At 36.8% G+C, this 23,382-nt stretch overlaps 1 protein-coding gene across 3 annotated transcripts; it reads left to right on the forward strand.

Moving 5' to 3' along the window:
* Positions 1-1,765: 1,765 nt before the first annotated feature.
* LOC122307372 (diacylglycerol kinase 5-like) lies at positions 1,766-22,962 on the forward strand. Of its 3 annotated transcripts, none has more exons than XM_043120238.1 (13): positions 1,766-2,093; positions 3,047-3,275; positions 3,351-3,473; positions 3,606-3,734; positions 4,134-4,219; positions 5,066-5,180; positions 6,124-6,172; positions 8,716-8,798; positions 15,828-15,895; positions 19,854-19,928; positions 21,124-21,211; positions 21,354-21,470; positions 22,356-22,962. In XM_043120238.1, exons 2-13 carry the CDS (start codon positions 3,075-3,077, stop codon positions 22,674-22,676), a joined length of 1,455 nt encoding a protein of 484 aa, XP_042976172.1. In that variant the 5' UTR covers positions 1,766-2,093; positions 3,047-3,074; the 3' UTR covers positions 22,677-22,962. The 3 variants fall into 3 exon arrangements, with proteins under 3 accessions (XP_042976172.1, XP_042976170.1, XP_042976171.1); XM_043120236.1 differs by having other exon boundaries at positions 1,767-2,093; positions 3,069-3,275; XM_043120237.1 differs by lacking the exon at positions 1,766-2,093 and adding an exon at positions 2,575-2,734 and having other exon boundaries at positions 3,069-3,275.
* Positions 22,963-23,382: the final 420 nt, after the last annotated feature.

A 23,382-nucleotide genomic window follows, 5' to 3' on the forward strand; every position in this document is an offset into this window, starting at 1 on the left:
ACATTCTTGAAAATAAATAATATATAGAAATTAAACAAAATTTTTAGATTATAAGAAAAAAATTGGAAAGAAACATTTCTAGATATATTGAAATTTTAAAAAATTTTAGAGAGTATATAAAGGTTAGAAATTTTTAAAGGAGTTATTTTTTATATCTATATAATTATGTATAAAATATAAGGGGGATATGTTGTATTTTCAAAAAGTCATAGCCCCGTCGAGTATGACGTGGGCCTGCCACTGCGTAGAAGAAACTCTTTGATCCAAGGGGGTAGCTTTTTACCTCCATCAACTGCTTATTGTCATGCTGTTCAAGCATGGAATGATTGTTTGGAAGCAATGCCTAAGTCAATTGTGGCAAGACCTGCTGTACAGCTGCAATTTTGCACTGGGAAGCACTATCAGCTAATTGGGTTAAAGTTAATGGGAATGTTGCTATTAAGATTGATTGCAACAAAATTGGTATTGATGTGATTGTTACATGTTGTGATGGTGTTGTTCTTGCTAGCATGATTAAACCAATGTCTTTTGTGTTTATCCAATACTTGCAATAGCTAGAGGTTTTACATGCTGCCGCTCTATTTTGTAAAGATCTTGGCCTAGACTTTAATTTTTTAGGATGATTCAAGTCAAGTTGTCACTGTTGTTTAGAACAGGACCAAAATAATGGAAGGCTGATCTGTATCCTATAAGATTTTCAAGCTTTACTAGTTGGTTCTATTTAGAAAATTGAACATGTTAGTAGAGAGATTAATGGTATAGCTCATAAGCTTGCTAAAGAAGATCTGCTTTTTGATTATGAGTTTATCAAGGTGGATGTTGTTTCACCTTGTATTTCTTCTCTTTTAATAACTAAAGGCCAACTAGTTATTAAAAAAATTTATTTATATCTATTTTTTATCATTCTCTTATCATTCTATAATGTGATATTAAATAATAGATTTATAAGTTAAACATAATAAATAGTTTCTAATTATCTAATGTCACATCGTGAGATGATAAGAGAATGATGAGAAAATAGATGATGAACAATATTGCTCACTAGATATATGGTTAGAGATATGATTTAATATAGTTTAAATTAATATAATTTAATGTGATATGTTAAATTATAAAATTACTTTTTTAACAAATCAAATATATAATTTAAAATTAAATCAATTTATAAATTTATTTTTATAAAATTTATAATACTTCTTACATGGATAATGTTTATAAAGAAAAATCTAGTTGCAAGTACAATTATATACTAATATGTGTATCAATTTATTGTGATTGGTCAAAAAATAGATTTTATTGAAAATAGTATTAATTAAAATTTTAAATATAAAAAAATCAGTATTAATACGTAGATTAATATGTAATTTTATTTATATGTAATAAAACTCTTGTTATAAATGCATTTATGATTCGAAGAAAGTATAGAGTAAAATAGTTTAGGACAAATTTTGGCCTTCACAATTCTTAGAGTTTTGTTACATACAAGCACAATCACGTACTAATATGTAAATCAATACTGATTTATTTATACTTAAAATTTAAATTAATATTATTTTTAATAAAATTTACATTTTTGATCAATTACATTACATTGATACACAGATTAATACATAATTATACTTGTAATTATATTTTTTCCAATTATTATGGTGCTCTGAATGATGCACGGCAGGCCCCACACGAATGGCCACGAGGAATACTGACGTATCAATCTTTCTCCATCATAGAAGACCAGAAGAAAGCAGCCAGCCACTCAGGTGCATTTTTCACGTTCAATATCCCGGCCAACAGTCCAACCTCCTTTCTGTGGCTGTCGCACTTTTATTTCTCAGATTTTTAAAAAGTTACTGTTATTTTTGTCATGATAACCGCGTGGATATATCATATTTTATAAATAAATAAAAATGTCTGAAGCATTGAAGTCAACGCCTACCTGTCTGTTTGTGTTCTTCATTTCATATATTAATTTAATTTTGTAGATTACCATTTATATATAATTTAAATGCATTAAGTTAATGCATTCCTTGTAGTCTTCTGCTCAATAATCCCGAAGCGATCTCCATACGATTCCGATCTGTAATTCCCTTTACCAGGTAATTTCAACTTTTCCTTCGCTTTAACCGAATCCGCAAGCAGAGTCTTCGCCTGCGTGCATTAGTTATTTTCGATGTGAATTCCATGTTATCGTTTTCATCAAAGCTTGTGGTTTTTTTGTTTTTATCATTTTGATATCTTTTTGGTCGCTAAGAAAATGAGTGACTTAGTAAGGAATTTTCTTTCTTTTGATGCGTTCGTTTCTATTTCGCCAATCAATTCTTCTTCTCTCTATGTTTTGTCGTTTGCCTTGTTTTACGGTTGAAAGATATGTTGTTTGTTGAATTTACTGAACGAGCTTTCCTTAAAGCTATCCGCATATAACTTGCGAATAAATTTTGACGTGAAATATTCATCTCTGTAACTTTTAATCTACCATGTCTATAAGAATATTCATTCACCTGCTTGTTTTATATTATTTAATCTATTAAATTTTGCAAACCATTCCTCAAACGCAGTTTAAATCTATCATATCCATAAGAATATTCACTCAAAACCAGTCATCCAAAAAGTATGGCACTTTTGCGGTGTTAAGATCAAATATTGTTTCTTTCGGTCTTTAGATGAACGGTGTACTATTGTTGGACTTCTTTTTTCTTCCATTTTTGTTTTGATGATTTTGTTGATCTCTTGACCTAAGGTAATTCTTTAGGACTCTCGTGTACGGATCACTTTTACAACAGTTTCTCTCTTATTAACAAAATTTTCTTGCAAAAGATTCATCCAAAAAACTGAATTTGCAAAAGGGCCGTCAAATGGTGTTGTGGTTTGTTATTTATATGAATTGTTACTTAGCTATTTGAGTCTGTGACATGTCACTAAATGAAATAAAGATTTGGTTCCTGACTTTTATTTAATTAGCAAATAAGTTGCTAGTATGCATGATCTTCCATGTGTTTCTTATACAGAGAATCTTTTTAGCTATTTATTACTCCCTGACCTTGATCACCAGCAATGATGTGATACTGTTACAGGCAGTAATGGTTGATTCTAATTCCGAGACTGTGTTCTTGGCTGAGGATTTCCAAATTCCTACTTACATACTAAAACCTGAATCAGAGGTTGTGACTGCCTCCAATGTGCCCGCATGTCCAGTGATAGTGTTCATCAATTCCAAGAGTGGCGGACAGCTGGGTGGGAATCTTCTTGTTACCTTCCGTAGTCTTCTCAATGAAAATCAGGTTCCTTTAGTCTCTTGTGAATTAGTTGAGCATCTTTTTTTTGCCATGGGGGCTGACTTTGAAATGACAACTCAGGTTTTTGATTTAGGAGATGAGGCTCCTGATAAGGTGCTGCACAAGATCTACGTGAACCTAGAAAAGCTCAAGCATAATGGAGATGAGTTTGCAGGGAACATTGAGAAGCGCTTGAGATTAATTGTGAGTTTAGAAATGGTTGATACTTTTTTATGCTTACCTTATCTAACCTTTTTTATTTTGCACTGTATTATTGCACTGACCTGGTATGCTGTTGACATTTAATAAGTCTAACATGAATAGCGGGCCTTTTAGGTTGCAGGTGGTGATGGAACAGCTGGCTGGCTTCTTGGAGTTGTTTGTGATCTGAAATTATCTCATCCACCACCAATTGCTACAGTTCCCTTGGGAACAGGAAATAATCTTCCATTTGCATTTGGATGGGTAGGAACTAACCCATCTCTGTAGGTTCTACTACTTTGAAGTGTCTGCAAAAAGTTATAATGGCTAGATGCTTGACTTTTAATTTTGCATCCAATCAGATCTAATATGAATCCATGTTCTTTCTTCTCTGTTTTCTATGTGGTAAAGCACAGTTGTTAGTCAAGAATCTAGAACATTTTCTTAACTTTGATAATCTATACTCTGAGCTGGAAGATATGTTGTCATCTATAGTTTAGGAATAATCCCCTTCTTAAGCTTGCATATTACCTTCTGAAATGTACAGTTTCATTTATATACTTTTATGTACATGCTTCCAAGAAGTTTCTCCATTTTAGTGTGTAAGCATTGATAATTTCAATTTTATCTGCCATATGTTTAACATCCAGTTTGCTTTTGCAGGGAAAGAAGAATCCTGGGACAGATGATCACGCTGTTAAATCATTTTTGGGTCAAGTAAAGAAAGCCAAGGAAATGAAAATAGACAAGTTATGCAACAGGCTTATTTATTCATTATAAGCATTTAATATAGACTTGTGATGTCACTGCATAGATGACTTAGACCTAATTATGTTTTTTTATTTTGCTCTTGATTGTTCTTCAAATATTTTAGTTCTCAGGAAGACACACTATTTGATTATCAAGTCCCAGATAATTTATTGTGTATACTTTCAAGTTTACTCTTTTATAAGAGATTGCACTGTAGAGTTGCCTCCAAAGTCATTTAACCTATTCTGTTACATAATTTCCGTGAGACGTAGATCTCAGAGGAAATGAAAATGTCCTTTTGAGGAATTTCCCTTCTTTTGTATAGTAATATTCAGCCTTCTGTTAAGTAGGATCTTCTTTGGCATACTACAGATGCTGCCAGGTTGGAGGTTGGTTGAATATTATGAGCCTAGTCATGCAGTATTCGAAGAATCATTAAATTTCCTAGGTAGAAATGAGTGCAGTATCAGCAAAGTTGGGAGGGATTGACCTTTTCTCTTGATGTCTTTCTACTTAATGCCTGAATCTCAAACTATCATTTTGTAGCTCCTGGCACTGTGTGCCTGTACTATTTAGTTCCTGAATCTCAAATTACAACTACATATTCATTATCATTTTCCTTTCATGACAGTTTTAAAAGAGTGGTGGGGGTTGGTGTCTTCTGTGTACAGGTGATACATGGCTTTTCACAGGCACTTCCCCTTCCAGCCTTACTTCAGGACGATGGATATTGACAACCTAGTTCATATTTCATTACAATTGCATTGATGCCTCCTTTATAAATCTATTTCTTTTTTCTTTTTCTTCCCACCGATGTGGTTATTGATTCTGTTTCTGTAATCCAGTTGGCATATTCTCATGAGGATGAAAGCTCCAAAAGAACCCTGTGATCCCATTGCACCCCTTGAGCTACCACATTCTTTGCATGCATTTCATCGTGTCTCCGATGCAGACGAAATGGTACTAGTCTAATCTTTTTTGCTCCTAAGAATTTGCTGACCATGTGCTGCTACCAAATCTAGAAATTCTATCTTGGGCACAAGCAGCTGATTACAATTCTTCACAATTTTGTTCTGATAAATGCATATCTTTTCTGTGAACGGCTCTGCTTCTCTCCGTTTTTCATTCTCAAGTCATTATTATGGCCAGTAGTATTAAGCTAAATGGGGACAATAGTATTAAGCTTGTATAAATCAATGGCTTTTATGCAAAGAAGAGTAAACATCATTCATATTGCATGCTTCGTGACATTGAAGTTAAAGGGAAAAAAAGAACATTAGAACTCTTTGCACAATACCTACGGAGTGGCAACATTGAAGTGGATGTATGCCTTTATCAGAGTTTTTTGTGCTAGTTGTGTGATCAATTGAAATGATATGATATATTTGCTGATTTGGCTCGGAAAAGGCTAATGCATATTGATGCATTAATTATTTATGTATCTGAGCTCAGATTTGCATAAGAAATTAATTGAATGGATTAGCAGATAATTTCTAATTAATCTACTTTAGTATAGTTCACATTACGAATCTAGTCATTTAATATTTTGAAGGGCCTCCCCTATTCTATGGCTGACAACTTTCTTCTGATAGCAGTTTGGATTTTGGAATCTGTGCAAATATGATATTGCTTGGAAATTGTATTTAGTGATTTTACCTGCCTGCCTCCATAGCATGTAAAAAGGCAAAGTGTAGATTTTCAAATGAAACCTTCCTTGTACCTGACTAACCACTATGGAGTAGCCACTAGTGTTATATAGAAGAGAAGCAGTAGCTGTAAAAAATAAAATAAATTTTTTTTTTTTCTCACTTGGTTTTCATTCTGTGAAAGCTATCCCCTTTTATAGTGGTAGCATTCTTTTTTGCTTCAAATTCTAACGTGTTTATGTCTCCTATTTCCTCAGGAAGGTTTCCACACATTTCGCGGAGGATTTTGGAACTACTTTAGCATGGGTAAGAATACTTCCTCTGGAGTCCTAGATTAATTTAGTTTGTTACATTGCTAAGCTTTAAAACTCTTATGTTTCCTAATTTTAAATGCCTTTAATAAATTTTGGAATTTCTATATATAAATATATATAGATTTATTCATATAGAGTAATGCTGCTCATAATCCCTTTTACCATCATCCTCTCATCTCATTATGTGGTATTAATGATTGGAGACTATTTATTATATTTTACTTGTGCACCTATCATTTAATGCCACATCAAGGGATGTTGAGAGGATGATGATAAAAAGGATGATAAATAGATTTATTCATATATATATATACACACACACACACACACACACACATATATTTGTCTTAGTTGAACTGCTCCCTTTCTTTCCAGTGACTTTAATTGTATCTTTTTTGTATGCTCTTTTTTTCCCATGTAAGATTTAAACCCCAAAGAATATGATATTGTATTGGTGATGAGATTTAACATTCTAAAGGAGTCCAGTTATTTGAACAGTCTCTTACATGTATTAAAATTACAAAAATAGTATTAAGTATTTTATTTTTAATTCTGAGAATTAATTTGAAATTTCAATTAATTGCTTGTTCATCATTAGTATCCTGCAAAAGAAGGAACTTTTCTTGTGAGTAAGATAAATTTTATTTTGACAAAAGAGGGTGTTAACCTAGTACACAAGAAGTACACGAAAGATCCCCCTAATTAGCAAGAGGTAAAAGTGCTAAAAAATCTTCGGAAGTAGAATATAAAAACAGAACCATTTTGGGCCACAATCCAATGAAATAAGATATTAAGCAAGAAAGACTTCAGCTCTGGCATCGATTTGTGATTTGTCGTAATCCTCAAAACTATGATTATTTCTCTTCAAAGACACCACAATAAGCATGATAGGATCTTTTTTTTTTTTTTTTTTTTTTTTTTATAGAAGTTTGCTCTAATGGTTACCACGCTGCCCTTTCCAACATGTTAAGAGATCCACCATTTGAAAAGGCATAACCTAATCTATCCCAAAGAGGCCAGTAACCATGTTCTATGGAAAGCTGAGAACCTCACCCTTCTTACACATGCAACACTAATCAATTTGAAGCTTATGGGGTGGGAGTCTGGAAACACATTAGACAAGGGTGGGGGATTTTTACTTGTCACACTAGACTTATGTTGGGAGATAGCTCTAGAATAAAATTCTAGAGCGACCTTTGGTGTGGGAATAATGCCTTAAAGGAATCCTTCCCTTCAGTATTTCTATGTTGCAAGTGAGAAAGAAGCCTTGGTGACTGATCTAATGGTGATATTTGGAGACCAAGTCCAATAGAACGTTAACTTTAATAGGGCTGCCCAAGACTGGGAAGTTGGTAGCTTTGAGGAATTTTTTAGTCTCTTGTATTCCATGACAACACCGAGCAATCTAGGTGTTGACTTTATGTGGTGGGTACCTGCAGGTAAAAGCACATTCTCGGTTTGCTCTTTCTATAAATCTCTCACATAGTTGCAAAACATTCAGTTTCCATGGCGAAAGATTTGGCGAAATAAGGCACCTCCTAAAGTAGCATTTTTGCTTGGACAACACCTCTGGGTAAGATTTTGACAATGGATAATTTGCGAAAGTGCAGGATGATTATATTAGATTGGTGTTACATGTGTAAGAAAACTGGCGAGATCGTGGAGGATCTCTTATTGCATTGTGAGCTTGCTAAAGTGCTATTGGATGAAGTTTTTTTTAGATTAGACTTAGCTTGGGTTATACCCACCTCAATGATAGCATTGCTGGCCGGCTGGACAGCGCTAGGAGGTATCCCACAAATCAAAGTTGTGTGGAAGATGGTTCCTATCTGTATCCTATGGTATTTGTAGCAAGAGTGAAATGATTAGACGTTTGAAGATGAGGAGTGCACAATAGAGGAACTTAGAACTCTTTTTATTAGAACTCTATTTCTATGGGCCTTAGCTGTAGATTTTAATGGCCGTGATTTTCATGACTTTCTTGCATCCTCTGTTTCTTCCTAGATAGGTGCTATCTCTTGTATACCATCTTGTGTACTTGGGCTACACCTATTATTATTAATACAATGGTTTACTTATTAAAAAAAAACACCGATTGATTACTACAACACCCTTCCTCATATTGTTGAAGATAAGAAACTTCCCAAAAACCTTATCCCAAGTGAAGAAAGCAACTCTAGGGGGAGCCTTATTTTTCCAAATGAGCTTCCAAGGTAAGGGTCCTGTTGTGAACACAACAAATGATAGAATGATTTCATTTCGAATGCTACTTTTCTAGATGGACCTCACACCATTTTGTCTTCACCATTGCTTCTCCCTATGCACAAATACAGATTCCACTGAGTAGAGTCGTGCAACATATGACAATGATTGTTACATGAGCCTCATTATCATGAGCGATTCTTAATAACATTTATACCCTTCTTTATTTCTTTTCTTCCAGCTTGAATTTTGTAAATGAAATTTTTGTTCTCTATTTTACAGTCTTCATTGTTCCGTATGGTGTTAGAATAACCTTTGTTCTCTTTTCCATAGGAATGGATGCTCAAGTTTCATACGCTTTTCATTCCGAGCGAAAGTTGCATCCTGAAAAATTTAAGAACCAGTTAATTAATCAGGTATTGCTATTCTTTCTGCTCCATTTTTGCTGATACAAAGATGTCAACTATAGTTATAATTAAAATGGACGTGTCATTTTTGTTTCCTCTACTTTTGTTATTGAATCTGTTAATTTAATACGTTATGCCCTTTTGAAATAAATTTTAAAATTGAAAAAATTAGTATTTTCAGCTGTTAGTATCAGTTACACTTCCCCAGATATAATAAGACCTGTTTGGGTGACTGGAATATACATAATAGTGATTAGATGGCTTGAGAGAGCGTATTGGGAAGTAAAATTGTCAGTAGTGAAGAATTGTATTAGTTTTCGGAAAAGATGCAACACTTTTGGTGCAGATGTGCCTGGATTGTACAGGGTAGTATGGATAATTGCATTGAACAGCTGAAAGACAGTTATAGTTTGTATAATGCAGTGATATGTTATCCTTTCCATAATCATATATCTAATTTTGAGTTATGGTCATTAGAGTATAATTTTAGGTTAATCATATGGACATTGAATCTATTCATATTTGTACTTACAAAAAAATCTGTTCATATTTGTGAAGTTAAATACTTTACATGAAACTTTCCTTAGTTTCCATGTTCAAGTTCATGTGGAGAAACTTTACTTGTTTGGTACTTTTGTGATGTGTCTCTTAGCATTTCTTTGCATTAGTTGTCTTGATTAACATGTCGATGGCCAATTAATGCATTCAAGTTGTATACTAAATCCGCAGGACTTTGGCACTTGATTTGTTGATCTTTATCTCCAGAGTCTGCTTAAATGCTTTTTGAAAAACTTGGATAAGTTTATGTTGCATAATGACACTGTTTGAGTAGCGCTTATGCCTTTCCTCCTTTGAGAGCTTGCCTGGCTGGTCCATTTGCATTTATACTGGTTTATTTTGTTTATTATTTATTTTATTTTATTTTTACTTTTAAATGAAAGTTCATTATTTTGAACTAGGCAATGTATAAAGCTTTTTTTAATGAGTAAGATAAAATTTGGTTGGCGGTAAAGATGATATTAACCTAGCATACATGATGTTATAGGAATCCACTTAACAAACAAAAGAAAAAACATGCTAGAAAATCTGAAAAGTGGATATAGAAAGGCAACACCATGGTTGGCCATTATCCTATGGTATAGGGTGTTAATGAAGAATGACTTAACTCCGACACCGATTTTTCCTAGTCCTCAAAAACTACGTTGGTTTCTTTCTCTTCATAGACACCATAATATGCATGATGGGATCATCCTGCACAAAGGTGTGCACTCATGGTGGCCAAACTGCCCTTTCCAACACATTAAAAGCTCCACCACATGGGAAAGAGTCACCTAACCAATCCCAAAGAGATCGAAGATCATGCTCCATGGGATACTTGCAACCTCTTTCGACACCAATTTTTCTTAGTCCTCAAAAGCTGTGTTATATGCGTTCTCTCCATAGACACCATAGTATACATGATGGGATCATCTTGCGCAAAGGTGTGCACTCATGGCGGCCAAATTGCCCTTTCCAACACGTTATAAGCTCCGCCACATGGGAAGGAATCACCCAACCAAGCCCAAAGAGATCGAATATCATGTTCCATGGATACTTGCAACCTCACAATGCAAAAGAAGGCAATCCTATGTCTCCTCACTTCTCTTGCACATACAACAACAATTAACTATTATAATTCCTTGTATTCTCACGTTCTAGGTAAGAATTTTTCCTTGAGGCGTCATCCATGTGAAGAAAGCCACTACAAGTGTTGATGTATTTTTCTGATGGGTTCAGAGCCCAACAATATAGTTGAATGGCCCACGATGGTAGTTTGGATATTAATATGATCCTCGCATACTCATCCATGAAATAAATAGCAAATAAAGCATATAAAATGTAAATAGAGAGAGAGAGAGAGAGAGAGAGAGAGAGAGAGAGAGAGAGAGAGAGAGAGAGAGAGATTTACATGGTTTGGCATAAAAGCCTACATCTATATGTAGTTTACGGGCAAAATCCACTATAATGGGTGATTTTATAGTCTCTCTTGGCTTCTGTGAAGGAAATAGGGTTTCCTGGAGGCTGAAGAAGATGCCTCCTTTTTGGAGAGAGAGAGAGTCTCTCGGGATGGTAGAGAAGACTTTCCTTGTAGAGTTATCTAATCCCCCACGTTTGTAGTGGTCCCTTTATTTTTTTTTTTAAAGAAATCTCCTTCATTCTTTGAAGTAGTTGAGTCTTACTTGTCTTATATCACTTTCGTCAGTCAGCTTTCTTTGTCTTTATATCTTCAGTAATAGGCTTTTAATGGGCTGGACTCTAGTTCATTTCATATCCAACAGATGCCCATGATTCTTAAGGTCTCCAGCAAGAAGGCTTTAAGAATCTTCAAGTCAACCATGATAGAAAAGTCTACGAAAACTATAGAAAAATAAATTCTAGGAACTTGTCCTTGGTTTTCCTTTGTCGTGTGATGCAATGAAGATCTCTGAGGTCAGATCTCAAGGAGACATGTAAATCCTTGTAAGCGCCTTTGAGGATGGTCCTCTTAGAATGTTTGTTTGTGTGAGCATATGTATAATAATCGAGCATACTAATGCTTGTGTGTGACTGTTTATTGTTAGCAAAGAGCATTGAATTTCTTGCCCTCTAGGATGGTAATCGAGCATACTGTTTATCTTGTGTAACTGTTTTTCATTGGTGCTAATGGATTTCTTGCCCTCTGAGAGGGTTTCAAGGTTGCGTTAATATTTTGGCATTAAAGTCAGAGTTTGTTGGTTGTAACCCGTGCTAAATGGTCAGGGAGGCCGTCAACCCCTCGGTCCATCTCAGACAATTGCCGAGCCCATTGACTCATTCCCGAAGGCAACTTGCATGAGGCAATTATGGAGCTCAGAGGTTTGTTCTCGAAGGTAACTTGCTGGTGATGGTTATGGTGAGAGAGGTAGCTTGGTTGCATGTGTGTGTCTTGACACTTCTTGATGAAGTAGCTAAAGGCTTGCCTGACCGCTTGTGTGGCAAAGGTGCACGTGTGTGCCTTGTTCGCTGGAACTCAGTTGCATGATGGCTGTTGTGGCAAAGGCATATGTATGCCTTGTTTTCCATGGGAGGAGGCATGCTCAATTGCGTTGCTGTGGCGAGAGGTGTACTCGACTGCACTATTGTGAGAAGTTTTCACCAAAAACCAAATTGGTTCATGGAAATAATCTAAATCATGAGTTTGAGACTTGCAAAACCTAAGCCAAGTGGCCTAACGACTTGTAAGAATTCTATTTCCATAGTGCTCAAGTGATGCTCGAGGTTCCCAAGCGAGGCTTAAAGGTGACCCTATTTATGGGGAGCTTTGTTGCTTGGGGTGAGCATTATTTCTTGGCTAGTTCCTTTGTTGATCATGGAGAACGTCGTTGATTGGCATGGTAATTTATTGCTCGGGAGAGTGTTATTGCTTGGCGGGCTATGTTGTTGCTTGGGAAGAGCATCGTTGCTCGACATGGTCCTTTGTAGCTTGGGGCAAGCGTTATTGCTCGGGAGAGCTTTGTTGGCTAGCATTGTTGCTCAAGAGTGCTTCACTACTCAAGAAGAAAATTGTTGCTTGCAATTGTCTTTCCTTGTTGTTCAGGGCAAGCGTGATTGCTAGCCTGAAGTCTCCTCATTGCTCCGGGGAAGTAGTCGTGCCCGCATGTCCATCCATCCGTGCACTCATCCGGGCTTAGTGCTAGCTTGTCCATTTGTGTGTTCATCTGGGCTAAGTGCCTTGTAGAAATTTGAGGAGCTTTATGGTGACAACATCCAAAATTCAAACTTTTTCACAAAAGTTAAATCTCATGATTGGGGCAAGCAAACCGGGTGTTCTGAGTATTTGTTGCTTGGGGCAAGTTTCATTGCTTGCCATACTTGGGCAAGCTTCATTGCTTGGCTTTTTCTGTTCAATGCTCAGTGAGCTACACGAACGCCAGGCTTCGGCAGGTATGTGCCTCGGGGTGACACCCCATTGCTCACCATGATGCGAGCAAGCAATGGAGTTTCATTGCTCATCCAAATGCTCCCTGTGTGGGCAGGTTAAGTACCCCGCCTTGCTTCCCTTCACTAATCCTTGAGAGGGCGGGCTAATCATTTACAGCCCAAACGAGCTCCATGGTTACTTGCTTTGATAGTTGCTTAGACAGGCTCATTGCTCAAGGTTCTCTATGTGCAGGTAGGTTGCATGCCCACCTTGCTTGTCTTTCTGGTGAGCTCTATTGCTTGCCTGGGACTTTCTAAGCATTGGCGAGTTAAGTGCGTGCCTAGCTTTTGTCTCGTGCAAGTTGCATTGCTGGTTTTCAAGCACCGATGTGGTAGGTGCCCGCTAGGCTTCTATCTGAGCTTGCTTGGGATTTTCCAAGTGATGGCCAAGGATTCCAACTTATTCCCAATAGATAAAGAGAAACAATAGAAATAGATAAGATTTTCGTGGACATGCAGGACCGCTATTCCTATGGTTTCGACTTGCTTTGTTTGTGGGGTTTAAAATAGGGACTGATGTGGCTTTCATTGGTGGTCACAGGGAAGCCCTTGGGCAGTGAACGGAGATTGTTTGGTAGCCCTAGCTCCTGGCCGTGTGTGGAGCAGTCTCTAATGGATGAGCTAGGAAGTGGCTAGGACTTTATTTCTCCTCTTTCGCTGTAACACTCCATTGAGAGTAGTGCCTCTTTTGTGCTGAACTAGCTTTTGTTGGGTCATGTGACTTCTTGTTTTGAGAGTGATTTGTTCATTCTTAGAAATGGTGCCAAATTGCTATTGCATTTTTCTGACGTCATTGGAGTTCAACAATACGGTTGAATGGCCCATGATGGTGGTTTGGATTTTGACACAATTTTCTCATACTTATCCATGAAATAAATAGCAAATAAAGCATATAAAATCTAAATAAAGAGAGAGACACATAGATTTACGTAGTTCGGCATAAAAGCCTATGCCCACGGGTCATTTGGGGGTGAAATCCACTATATTGGATGATTTTAGTCTCTCATGGCCACTCATAGCTCTCAATGCAGTGGAAGAGATAAGGTCAATCGGAGGTTGAAGATGCCTCCCTTCTGGAGAGAGAGTTCCCCGAGATGGTAGAGAAGCCTTTCCTTGTAGAGTTATCCGATCCCCCTATGTTTGTAGTGGTCCCTTTCTTTTATAGATATCTCATTCTTTGGAGTGGATGAGTCCAACTTGCCTCATATCACTTTCGTCGGTCAACTTTCCTTGTCTTTATCTCTTCCTTTTATTCCTAGCAATAGGCTTCTAATGGGCTGGACCCCAGTTCATTTCATATCCAACAATGAGGTTAGCCTTATTTTATGCTAATAACCTTCCCCCAGAAAGGGGCTTTGACATGATTACATAGCATGTGATATGATTTTAATTCTAGTACACCTCTCTTGGATGGGCTCCAATCCATTTTATAGTCATCATTATTTCCCAACCTCAAGGGTACAATCTGTCAAAGAAGGATGAGAGGAGATCCACCTCCCAATCATTAGCCTCTTTATTATAGGTAATCCCCCATCGAATAGAATCATATTGAAGCTGATAGGGATCCACCACAAAAGCTTCCTTTATGCAAGACGTTTGGACATGCACTTCTTATTGATTGATCCCTACACCACATGTCATGCCAGAAGCGAACCTTTGATCTGTCCACCACCGTAAAACCAGTGAAGTGGGAAAAGTCTCCCTTACCTTCTAATGCTCTTCCAGAGACCAAGCCTAAAAGACTCATTTACGCGTCAACCTTTTCTCATACTACCATATTTTGTGTCTATTAACACCCTCTAGAGGCTCTCTTTCTCATATGCATAGTGCCAAAGTCATTCCCCCAACGGGATTGATTATGTCTCACCTTTAACCCATCTTCTTCAACCAGTGAACATACCTTGGACCATTTTACAAGATGGATCTTGTTTCCTTCACCCATACCTCCTCATAAGAAAGTATGCTGTAACTTCTCCAAAATATTAGCAACTCCCATAGGTAGTAATAGGTAAGTTGGAAAGTGTGCTTTTGATTAATGTATTTCTACCAGCCTTTGACAAATGCAAGCACCTCCATCAAGCAAGATGATGCTTCTTCCTAATACTGTCATCCTATGCCCAGCTTTCTATGCTCCTTCTGATATAGGGGTTAATTTTATCGGACTTGACTCACCACACTTGACTTGTTGATGAAACTCAGCTCTAGGCCCATCTTTATGAGGTGATTGAGACAAAACCTCCACCCTACTGAGCTCTTTGTTAAAGGCTATCCATCACTTTCCATTTCTTACCTCCAGGACTACCAATAAGCCCCTCCGACTCCACCTCCCATACACTAGGAGCTCCAAGAAACAAATGTAGTTCAAACATCGCTGCAACAGGAATGTGTTGTTCCCTTCCCATTAATGGTCAACAAGATCTTATCTCCCTTCATTTGGAATAGAGCCTCTACTGAGGTCGTCAACCACTCAACACTCACTTCCCCAATAGACAATGACCAACGTCCCCTCTGGAGCACGCAATGATGTGACTCATTGACCCCATTCTTTGTTTTGAAGACAAAGTACTTGGCTTTTATGAACAGTCAAGTTGACACTCCCATTGGAAAAGAGTGAATTTTGAGACCAAAACATCCATGTAAACAATTCATAAAATTGATCCTATCCTGTCTAAAGATGATCAGTCCATTTATTTCTGATGATATAGATGTGTGCCTTGGATGCCATAGAGAGTATGAATAGATCTATTCAAATTTCATGAGATAACCAAATAGGCCCTCAGATTAGATATGTGTAATGTGCAAAATAAATTCTTCAAACTCTTTTACGGCATCTGTGGTATGTTATTTTCTTTGATTTGTTGTACATTGGCAATGTGAAATAAGATATAACCTTGTATGATATAAATAATGCAAAATATGCATTTGCCTTGATTGGTTTGTAAAGCTACTTGATATCATGTAGTTACTGGGTCCTGATTGTGTTTATATTTAATTTATATTTATTAGATGAAATGCTTCTCATTCTCTTCTTTTCTTATTATTTTATTTTTTTAAAATCAGGGTACATATGCCAAGCTTGGATGTACACAAGGATGGTTTGCTGCTTCTCTTTTTCATCCTTCTTCCCGGTGAGTACAAAGATATGGTTCATTAAACAAGGAAATAGAATGCCTTTTCTTCTTGTTTCCTTTAATTAGTGTCCCAGTAGCCACTATTGGGTAACTTGGTTTACAAGAATTTTTCACATTTCACTACACGGTTATTTAGATTGAAACATGATTCACTTTAGGTTAAGAACGAACACACACACACACACACACACATATTTTATAAGTAAATGATTGTATTAATAAGAATAGGCATAGCCCAAGTACACAAGATGGTATACAAGAGGTAACACCTATTTAGGAAAAGAAATGGAAACAAGAAAATCATGAAAATCAAGGCCATTGAAATCTACAGCTTTAGTCCAATAAAGTTCTAACCAAAAGTAATCTAAGTTCCTCTAATGAGTGCTCCTTGTCTTCAAAACTCCGGTCATTATGCTTTTGCCATAAGTACCATAGAATACAAATAGGAACCATCTTCCACACCATTGTTATTTGTGGAATACTGCCAAGATTTGTCCAACTGGCCAAAAGCTGAACCACTATGGTAGGCATAACCCAGCCTAGCTCCAACCTTCTGAATACATATTTCCATAATGCTCTAGCAACCTCACAGTGCAGTAGAAGATGATCCACAGTCTCACCACTTATTTTGCACGTACAACACTAGTCCACTATAACCACCCTACGTTTCTGTAAGTTATCCATCGTCAAGATCTTACCTAGAGAAGTTGTCCAAGCAAAAAATTCCATTGTGGGAGATGCCTTATTTCTCCAAATCATTTTCCATGGAAAGTGATTATTTTGCAGTTGTGTGAGAGACTTATGGAAAGAGCGAGTCGAGAATGTACCTTTTCCTGCAAGTACCCACCACAATGTGTCAGATCCTTGAGTGTTCAGTCTCATGGAGTATAAGAGCCTAAAAAAATCCAAAAATTTGCCAACTTCCCAATATTTGGCCGCTCAAACGAAACTCACATTCCATTGCAAAAGGTCAACAGATATCTCCGCGAAGTCATCCACTAAGGCTTCTTTATCACATGGAATCCTGAAAATCGAAGGGAAAGAGTCCTTAAGGACAACATCTCCACACCATAAATCGTACCAGAATTTTATTCTAGAGCCTTCTCCCAACGCAAGTCTTCGTCAAATGTACTTACATACTACCACTCCTTAAGCCCCACGTACCTTCCTAGTGCTCCAAAACACCCCCCCCCCCCCCCCCCCCTAAAAAACAAAAAAACAAAAAACACCTCCATAACTTGAAGTTGGGGAGCCTACCTTGTCCCACTTAACCAAATGAAATTTGAATTTATTCCCTTAGATCACTCCAAAGGAAATCACGATGAAGTTTCTCAATATGGATTGCCACACTCGTTGGAATTGAGAATAAAGATATGAAATAATTTGGTTGATTTGACAAAGTGCTCTTGATTATGGTGATCCTTCCACCTTTCGACAAATACAATCTCTTCCAATCTGCCAATTTATGTTCAATCTTCTCAATAACTATATCCCAAAGAGATTTAGGCCTCGAGGCACCCCCCAAAGGAAGACCAAGGTAATTCATGGGAAGAGAGGAGATCTTATATCCAAGAGTGTTAGCTTACAGCCGGATCTTGCGAACATTACCAATTGGAACTAACTCTGACTTTGCTAAGTTTACTTTCAAACTAGATGCAACTTCAAAGCAAAGTAAAAGTGCCCTCAATGCCTAAATCTAGTTTTGTTCTGCCTTACAAAATATCAAAGTATCGTATGGGAACAAATGAAAAATGTTAAGAGTACTCCTATTGGTGTCACCCATCGAATCACCCATCGAAAATCTAGTCACAAAGCCACCAGTAACCAAGAAGCCTCCATACAAATAGTACCATCTATGTTTAGCATCTCAATGGTATTAGTTCTCCTGTGGGAGTTGGCCACTATATCGAAAAACTTTGTGCTTCGATCTCCTTCTTTCAACTACAATGTGCACAATTTTTTCCGCCAAGAGATTTCCTCCAATAAGGTAATCCTCTGTAGTTTTGAAACTAACTCTATCTTCCGAGATAGTTCTTCCAGAGGAAACCGACCCTTCTATACCCTCTCTACCTCTTGTAGCTCCTCCAACATAGTCTTCTTACGTTCGTCTATATCACCAAAGGATTGAGAATTCCAAAGCTTTAAATCTTTTTTTAAAGCTTTTAATTTACCCACAAAAATGAAGCTAGGGGTGCCATGAATGTGGTTTGAGGACCACCATTGCTTGACCCTATCTACAAAACCTTCTATTTTCAACCACATATTCTCGAATTTAAAATAGCTACGCCCTCCTTGAATACCACCATAGTCTAGCAAGATAGGGAAATGATCGGAACAAAGGTGAGGAAGCCTCTTTGACATAGCTCTTGATAATGAATTTTCCACTCCAAGGAGACTAAAACTCTGTCCAATGTAGACCACATTTGGCTGTTAGACCACGTGAATGCTCCACCCATAAGAGGAACATCCACCAATCCCAAATCAAAAATACACTCTGAGAATTCCATCATTGCTGGCCGCAACCTACTTTCTCCTGATCGTTTGCTTGGAAACCTTATAACATTAAAGTCACCACCACTATAAAGCTGCGTCTGCCACCACCACTATACTCCACTAAATCCATGTAGCTACAGTGGGCATTTGAACACATCTACGCAATGAACCTTCTGGTACCCTCTCTTGAGGTGGTGTAAAAATCCTTTTTTCACCCTTCTAACAATCCTCCATTGTTTTGGCCAACCATTACACCATGGACATTCTCAGCCTCATCTCTTTCACTGTCCTCCAACTCCTCTCAATAATAAGCATGGAATTTCCATCATTTGACAAAGCAAAGACTTTTGATTCTATCACTAAGTGTTTCAGGAACCCCTTAATCACACTATTCTCACCTAATAACTCAAAACTCAAATGTAATCTCACCGTTGAAACCCAACAAACATCATCGGAACTAAGGTTATATGCAGAGAAAACTTTTTGTAGTAGTATTTCATTTACAGAAACATATTACTACCACATTCTGACTGTTGAGTTACATTTCAGTACATGCATTCATGCCATTTAAATTTTCAGAAATCTAAACAAACTCTAAACTCATAGTATGAGTTTTTGGCATGGATCGAAGCTTACTTAGGTGTTTTCTGCATTGTCAGACCTAACATAAATAATTTTGATATTTTATTTAAGTATGTGTTTTTAGCAAATATATTGAATCAGATTTACTCGAAACCCTTTTGTGTTCAACAAAAGGGACATAATGGAAGCAACAGCTACTGCTCTGGAAATAATTGACGTCTATTCTATATTTCATGAAAAAGAAGAATAAGTTTTATATTTCAATACTGCTTTATCTTTTCTTTATTTTATTAAATAATATATAAGTAGATGCCATATGTTACTGTAAAATTTTCTGTTCTCTGGCTTGTACCTTGATAAGTGTCCGCATCGTGATTATGCTCTGGTGGGGTTCTCATGTGCTCTCCTAGTACTTGTAAAGTAATCCTGTGACAGCTCCAGAAAAGTCAAGCCACCTCTGGGCCTACACACTAAAAGGACTAGCTAATGGTATAACTTGAGACCCATTGGAATCACTAAGAGCAAGAACTTTTGCCACCCAATCAATGCGGGATCCCATACGTCACCTATATTCACCATTCGCAATGGGGTACCACAAATCCTCATCATCATTGTCATCATAGTATCATATTTGTTTGCTTTGATGAATCACTGGTTACCACCAGACACGCAAAGGCAGAGTTTTAGCAAGTCACTATAAAATTGGTCACATAATTATGCAGAGGAATTTGTTTCGTTGTCTTCAATTTTGTCCATATTCTTAGTGGGATCCTAGAACAGCAATGATTGAATTGATTATCTTCATGCATAAAGATACTAGATTACATAGTATAAAATATATAAATATACTAGATAAACTGATATATTTTTTTAAATAAAGGAGTGTGGCTCACCTTGCAAAAGTACGCATCCAGAAAAAGCAGGATCAGTGGGAAGAACTCCCTATACCTAACAGGTAAAATATTCTGTGTATTTTATACCACAATTTACTTTAGTTTGCTTTTTCCAGGTTTCATGTTGCATCTACTTATGGACCATTTGGATAGCATATTGTTGATATGGTATAAGTTTAATGCATCCTGTGCTGTATGCACTTACAATAAGTTGTCTGGGGCATCTACTATATTGGGCTGCCCTCTATTGGATTTTGTGAGATTTAATGCAGGTTTAGCTACTATATTTAATGGGAAATAACATGGATTTCATTCCTATCTGATTTTTTAGTAGTCCATAGATGTAGGAAGTTATCTTGCAGGTGACAATATCCTCTCTAGTCCTTAATTGTAGAATTTAAAAAGAACATATAAAGCAGGCCTTTCCATCCTGTGCTGTTTGCACTTACAATAAGGTGTCTGGTGCGAAGAATTCCTTATTATTTTTATTATCATGTACCTGACATGCATCTGTTTATCTAAGACGCACGATTGCTTCTCATCATCTGTTTGCTGCTAATATTTGCTTTAATATAGGATCCTATTGTTTTGAAAAGTTCTGTTCTTTTTAGTTTTTCACATAAAAGGTGTTAGGCTCTTTAGTATCATTAATTTATATTACAATATCCTTTACGAGTAACTCTCCAGTAAATAATCTCTTAATTTCTTGGTTGCTCGAAGATTGCAAGAGTGATTATTTTCTGTTACTGCTGCTCTGATCGTTGGATGATTAATGTGCTATCATAACCAAGAACGTGCTCTTTATAAGTTTTCTCTGGTGTTCTATTTGAGTTTTTAGGGTAAATTACACTTAAACCCTTGAACTACCACCCCTTCCATATGGGTTTCAAACTACCCATTTTATCACATGGCATCCGAATTCAAAAGTTAAGTGGTAAGATATCCCGGCATTTTTATTCTGAAATGACAAAATTGCCCGAGTTATTTTATTTTATTTTCTTTTGATGAGGGCAATTGGTTATTTCTAGCCTTAAGAAAGTATACAAGGCACACATTGCAAATGAAGTTTCAAATTGAGGTACAAAAGTGCTAAAATTAGCAATTCGGTGGTCAAATTGCAAACGTGATGGTAGTTTTGTTGATTAATTATAAACTTCCCTAATTTAAACTCCCTTTGCTTCTACTGACTTTTCTCTTTCTTTCTTTCTTTCTTTCTTTCTTTCTTTTTTTTCATTTTTTTTTTCATTTTAAATACAGCATCAGGTCTATAGTTTGTCTGAACTTGCCTAGCTTCTCTGGTGGACTAAATCCTTGGGGAACACCAAATCAGAAGAAAAAGCGTGATGTTGCTCCCAAACTTGACTTATCTTTTCTTTTTCCTCCCCTGCCCCAGTCACAAATCTTTTGTTGCTCTTGATTAGTTTCATGCAAGTTGATTTTGCTTAAGTAGATCTAGTAAAAATATTCTGACATAATATGACTTACAGAGGGGTTTAACTCGTCCATTTGTTGATGATGGCCTTCTGGAGATTGTGGGGTTTAGAGATGCTTGGCATGGGCTTGTTTTGCTTGCTCCGAAAGGACACGGGACTCGTCTTGCTCAGGTGAGAAATAAAAAATCCGCCCCCCCCCCCCCACCTTTTTCTCTCTCCAACACATTATATATATATGGACAATAATAGAATGACTATCAAATGTAAATGTACACACTAGAGTTTTTTAATTTTTCTTTAATTATTTTTTAAACATCCTTAACCATGAAGAAAAAAATAAAAAATAAAAACATATAAATTCACTTATAGTCACTTCCTTAACCATTAAGAAAAGATAAAAATAAATAAAAATATATGAGCAGGCATATCTGTTAGTCATACTATCATTTTCCTATATATAGATGTATTTGTAATTTTCTAGAAAGTGCAAAGACAAATCTTACAAAAGAATTAGACCCTAGATATCGTGTGATTTTGGATAAATTCATTATCAATACACACACACGTATATGCCATAATATATATATATACACACATTATTAGGCAGCAACTGGGATAAGCCTCATGGCTAAGAGGATCACAATCTTGATGGTCCGGTTAGAGGTTCAAATCCTTTAAGAGTTGTGATATATGCCATATCATAATAATGAGATGAACTCCTGATTTTTCTGTCCCTTGCCTTTTAATATTTTCGTTGGTGGGTAGGTAAACACTGCTTGCATTTCTAAACTGGATTGAACCATGATCTGACGTCCTTCACACCTTAGTTATTGTAGGAGATGCCATTTGGTTAGGAACTGACCTGTTTTATCTTGGTCCTTGGGAAAATGGTTTCCTTAGAAGATATCTTTGCTAATGTCGCCAAATATAAGACCTCTTATTAGGATTCGACTTTGCGGAGCAGCATTTGACATTTTATATTGGATGACTCAATTCTCAATACCAACTGAATGACCTGAGCATACCACTGATTTTTTGGCTTTATTTTGGCCTTAGGCACACCGAATCCGCTTTGAGTTCCACAAAGGGGCAATTGATCATACGTACATGAGGATTGATGGGGAACCCTGGAAGCAACCCATACCAGGTGATGATGATACTGTCGTGGTAGAAATCTCTCACCTTGGCCAAGTGAATATGCTTGCCACTGAGAATTGTCGGTCTAGAAGCGTCCACGATCCCACAACACCTAGCCATGATGATGATGAGGGAGATGATAGCAATGAAGAGGACCTTACAGAAGAAGAGTTCAGGAAGTTTGGTGCTGCAGACACATTCAAGATCCCTGACGGGGTTGATATTTCCCATCTAAGCTAAAACCTTTCCATTTCTTCACCAATGGCTTCAATCATCAATCGTGCCCTTTCTGCAGTCAGTATTTTGTTGAGTCTTGGAGTTCTAGTATGGTTTCAAGTTCTAGCTCTTTTATGATGTCTTCATTACAAATAATTACTATTCACACGTAACAATTTATGAGCGTATTTGAGAATAAGCCCACTTCTCATGAGGAGCGGATCCACTTCCACACTCATAGGTCAAATTTGTCAAAGGCGTACCTGTAAATTCTAACATTCTACTCATAAAAGTTGCAGATTTTCATCCAGAGGAAACTCGTCCTCCCAATTATTACAGTGAGAGAAAACACTAGTAATCCAACAGGACATATTACAATAGAAACAACTACTACTGCAGCGAAGCTATATGCTATATCATAATAAGGTAGTTGATAAAACAATCTTTTTTAAAAAAAAAAAAAGGGTTAGAGAGGGTAATCTAAGGTGGTTTCAATTGATAAATCAATCACTAATGGAGTATCAATAGAAATATAGCGTAAGGGGAGCCAATTGAGTCTTGAGAGGAAGATCACACTAATTGAAATGGAAGTTGAGCAAACAGATTGATTACAAATGCACAGATAACTCGAGGGTTTAATATGTTCGGATGTCATGTTGTTGCACTTATTCATGACTTAAGACATGTTGCCTTTGGCACTCAGGGGACTCTCTCATAAGACTTGTTTGGT

The sequence above is a fragment of the Carya illinoinensis genome, chromosome 4 (genome assembly GCF_018687715.1).
Source record: "Carya illinoinensis cultivar Pawnee chromosome 4, C.illinoinensisPawnee_v1, whole genome shotgun sequence".
In the NCBI taxonomy this organism is placed as follows: Eukaryota; Viridiplantae; Streptophyta; class Magnoliopsida; order Fagales; family Juglandaceae; genus Carya; species Carya illinoinensis.

Bases quoted from the DNA above. Each gene is read 5' to 3' on its own strand.
- LOC122307372 (XM_043120238.1), top strand. From the start codon at position 3,075: ATGGTTGATTCTAATTCCGAGACTGTGTTCTTGGCTGAGGATTTCCAA. The intron at 6,173-8,715 runs GTAAGAATACTT...TCTTTTCCATAG, and splicing joins TTGGAACTACTTTAGCATGG to GAATGGATGCTCAAGTTTCA. The intron at 8,799-15,827 runs GTATTGCTATTC...TTTTAAAATCAG, and splicing joins AGAACCAGTTAATTAATCAG to GGTACATATGCCAAGCTTGG.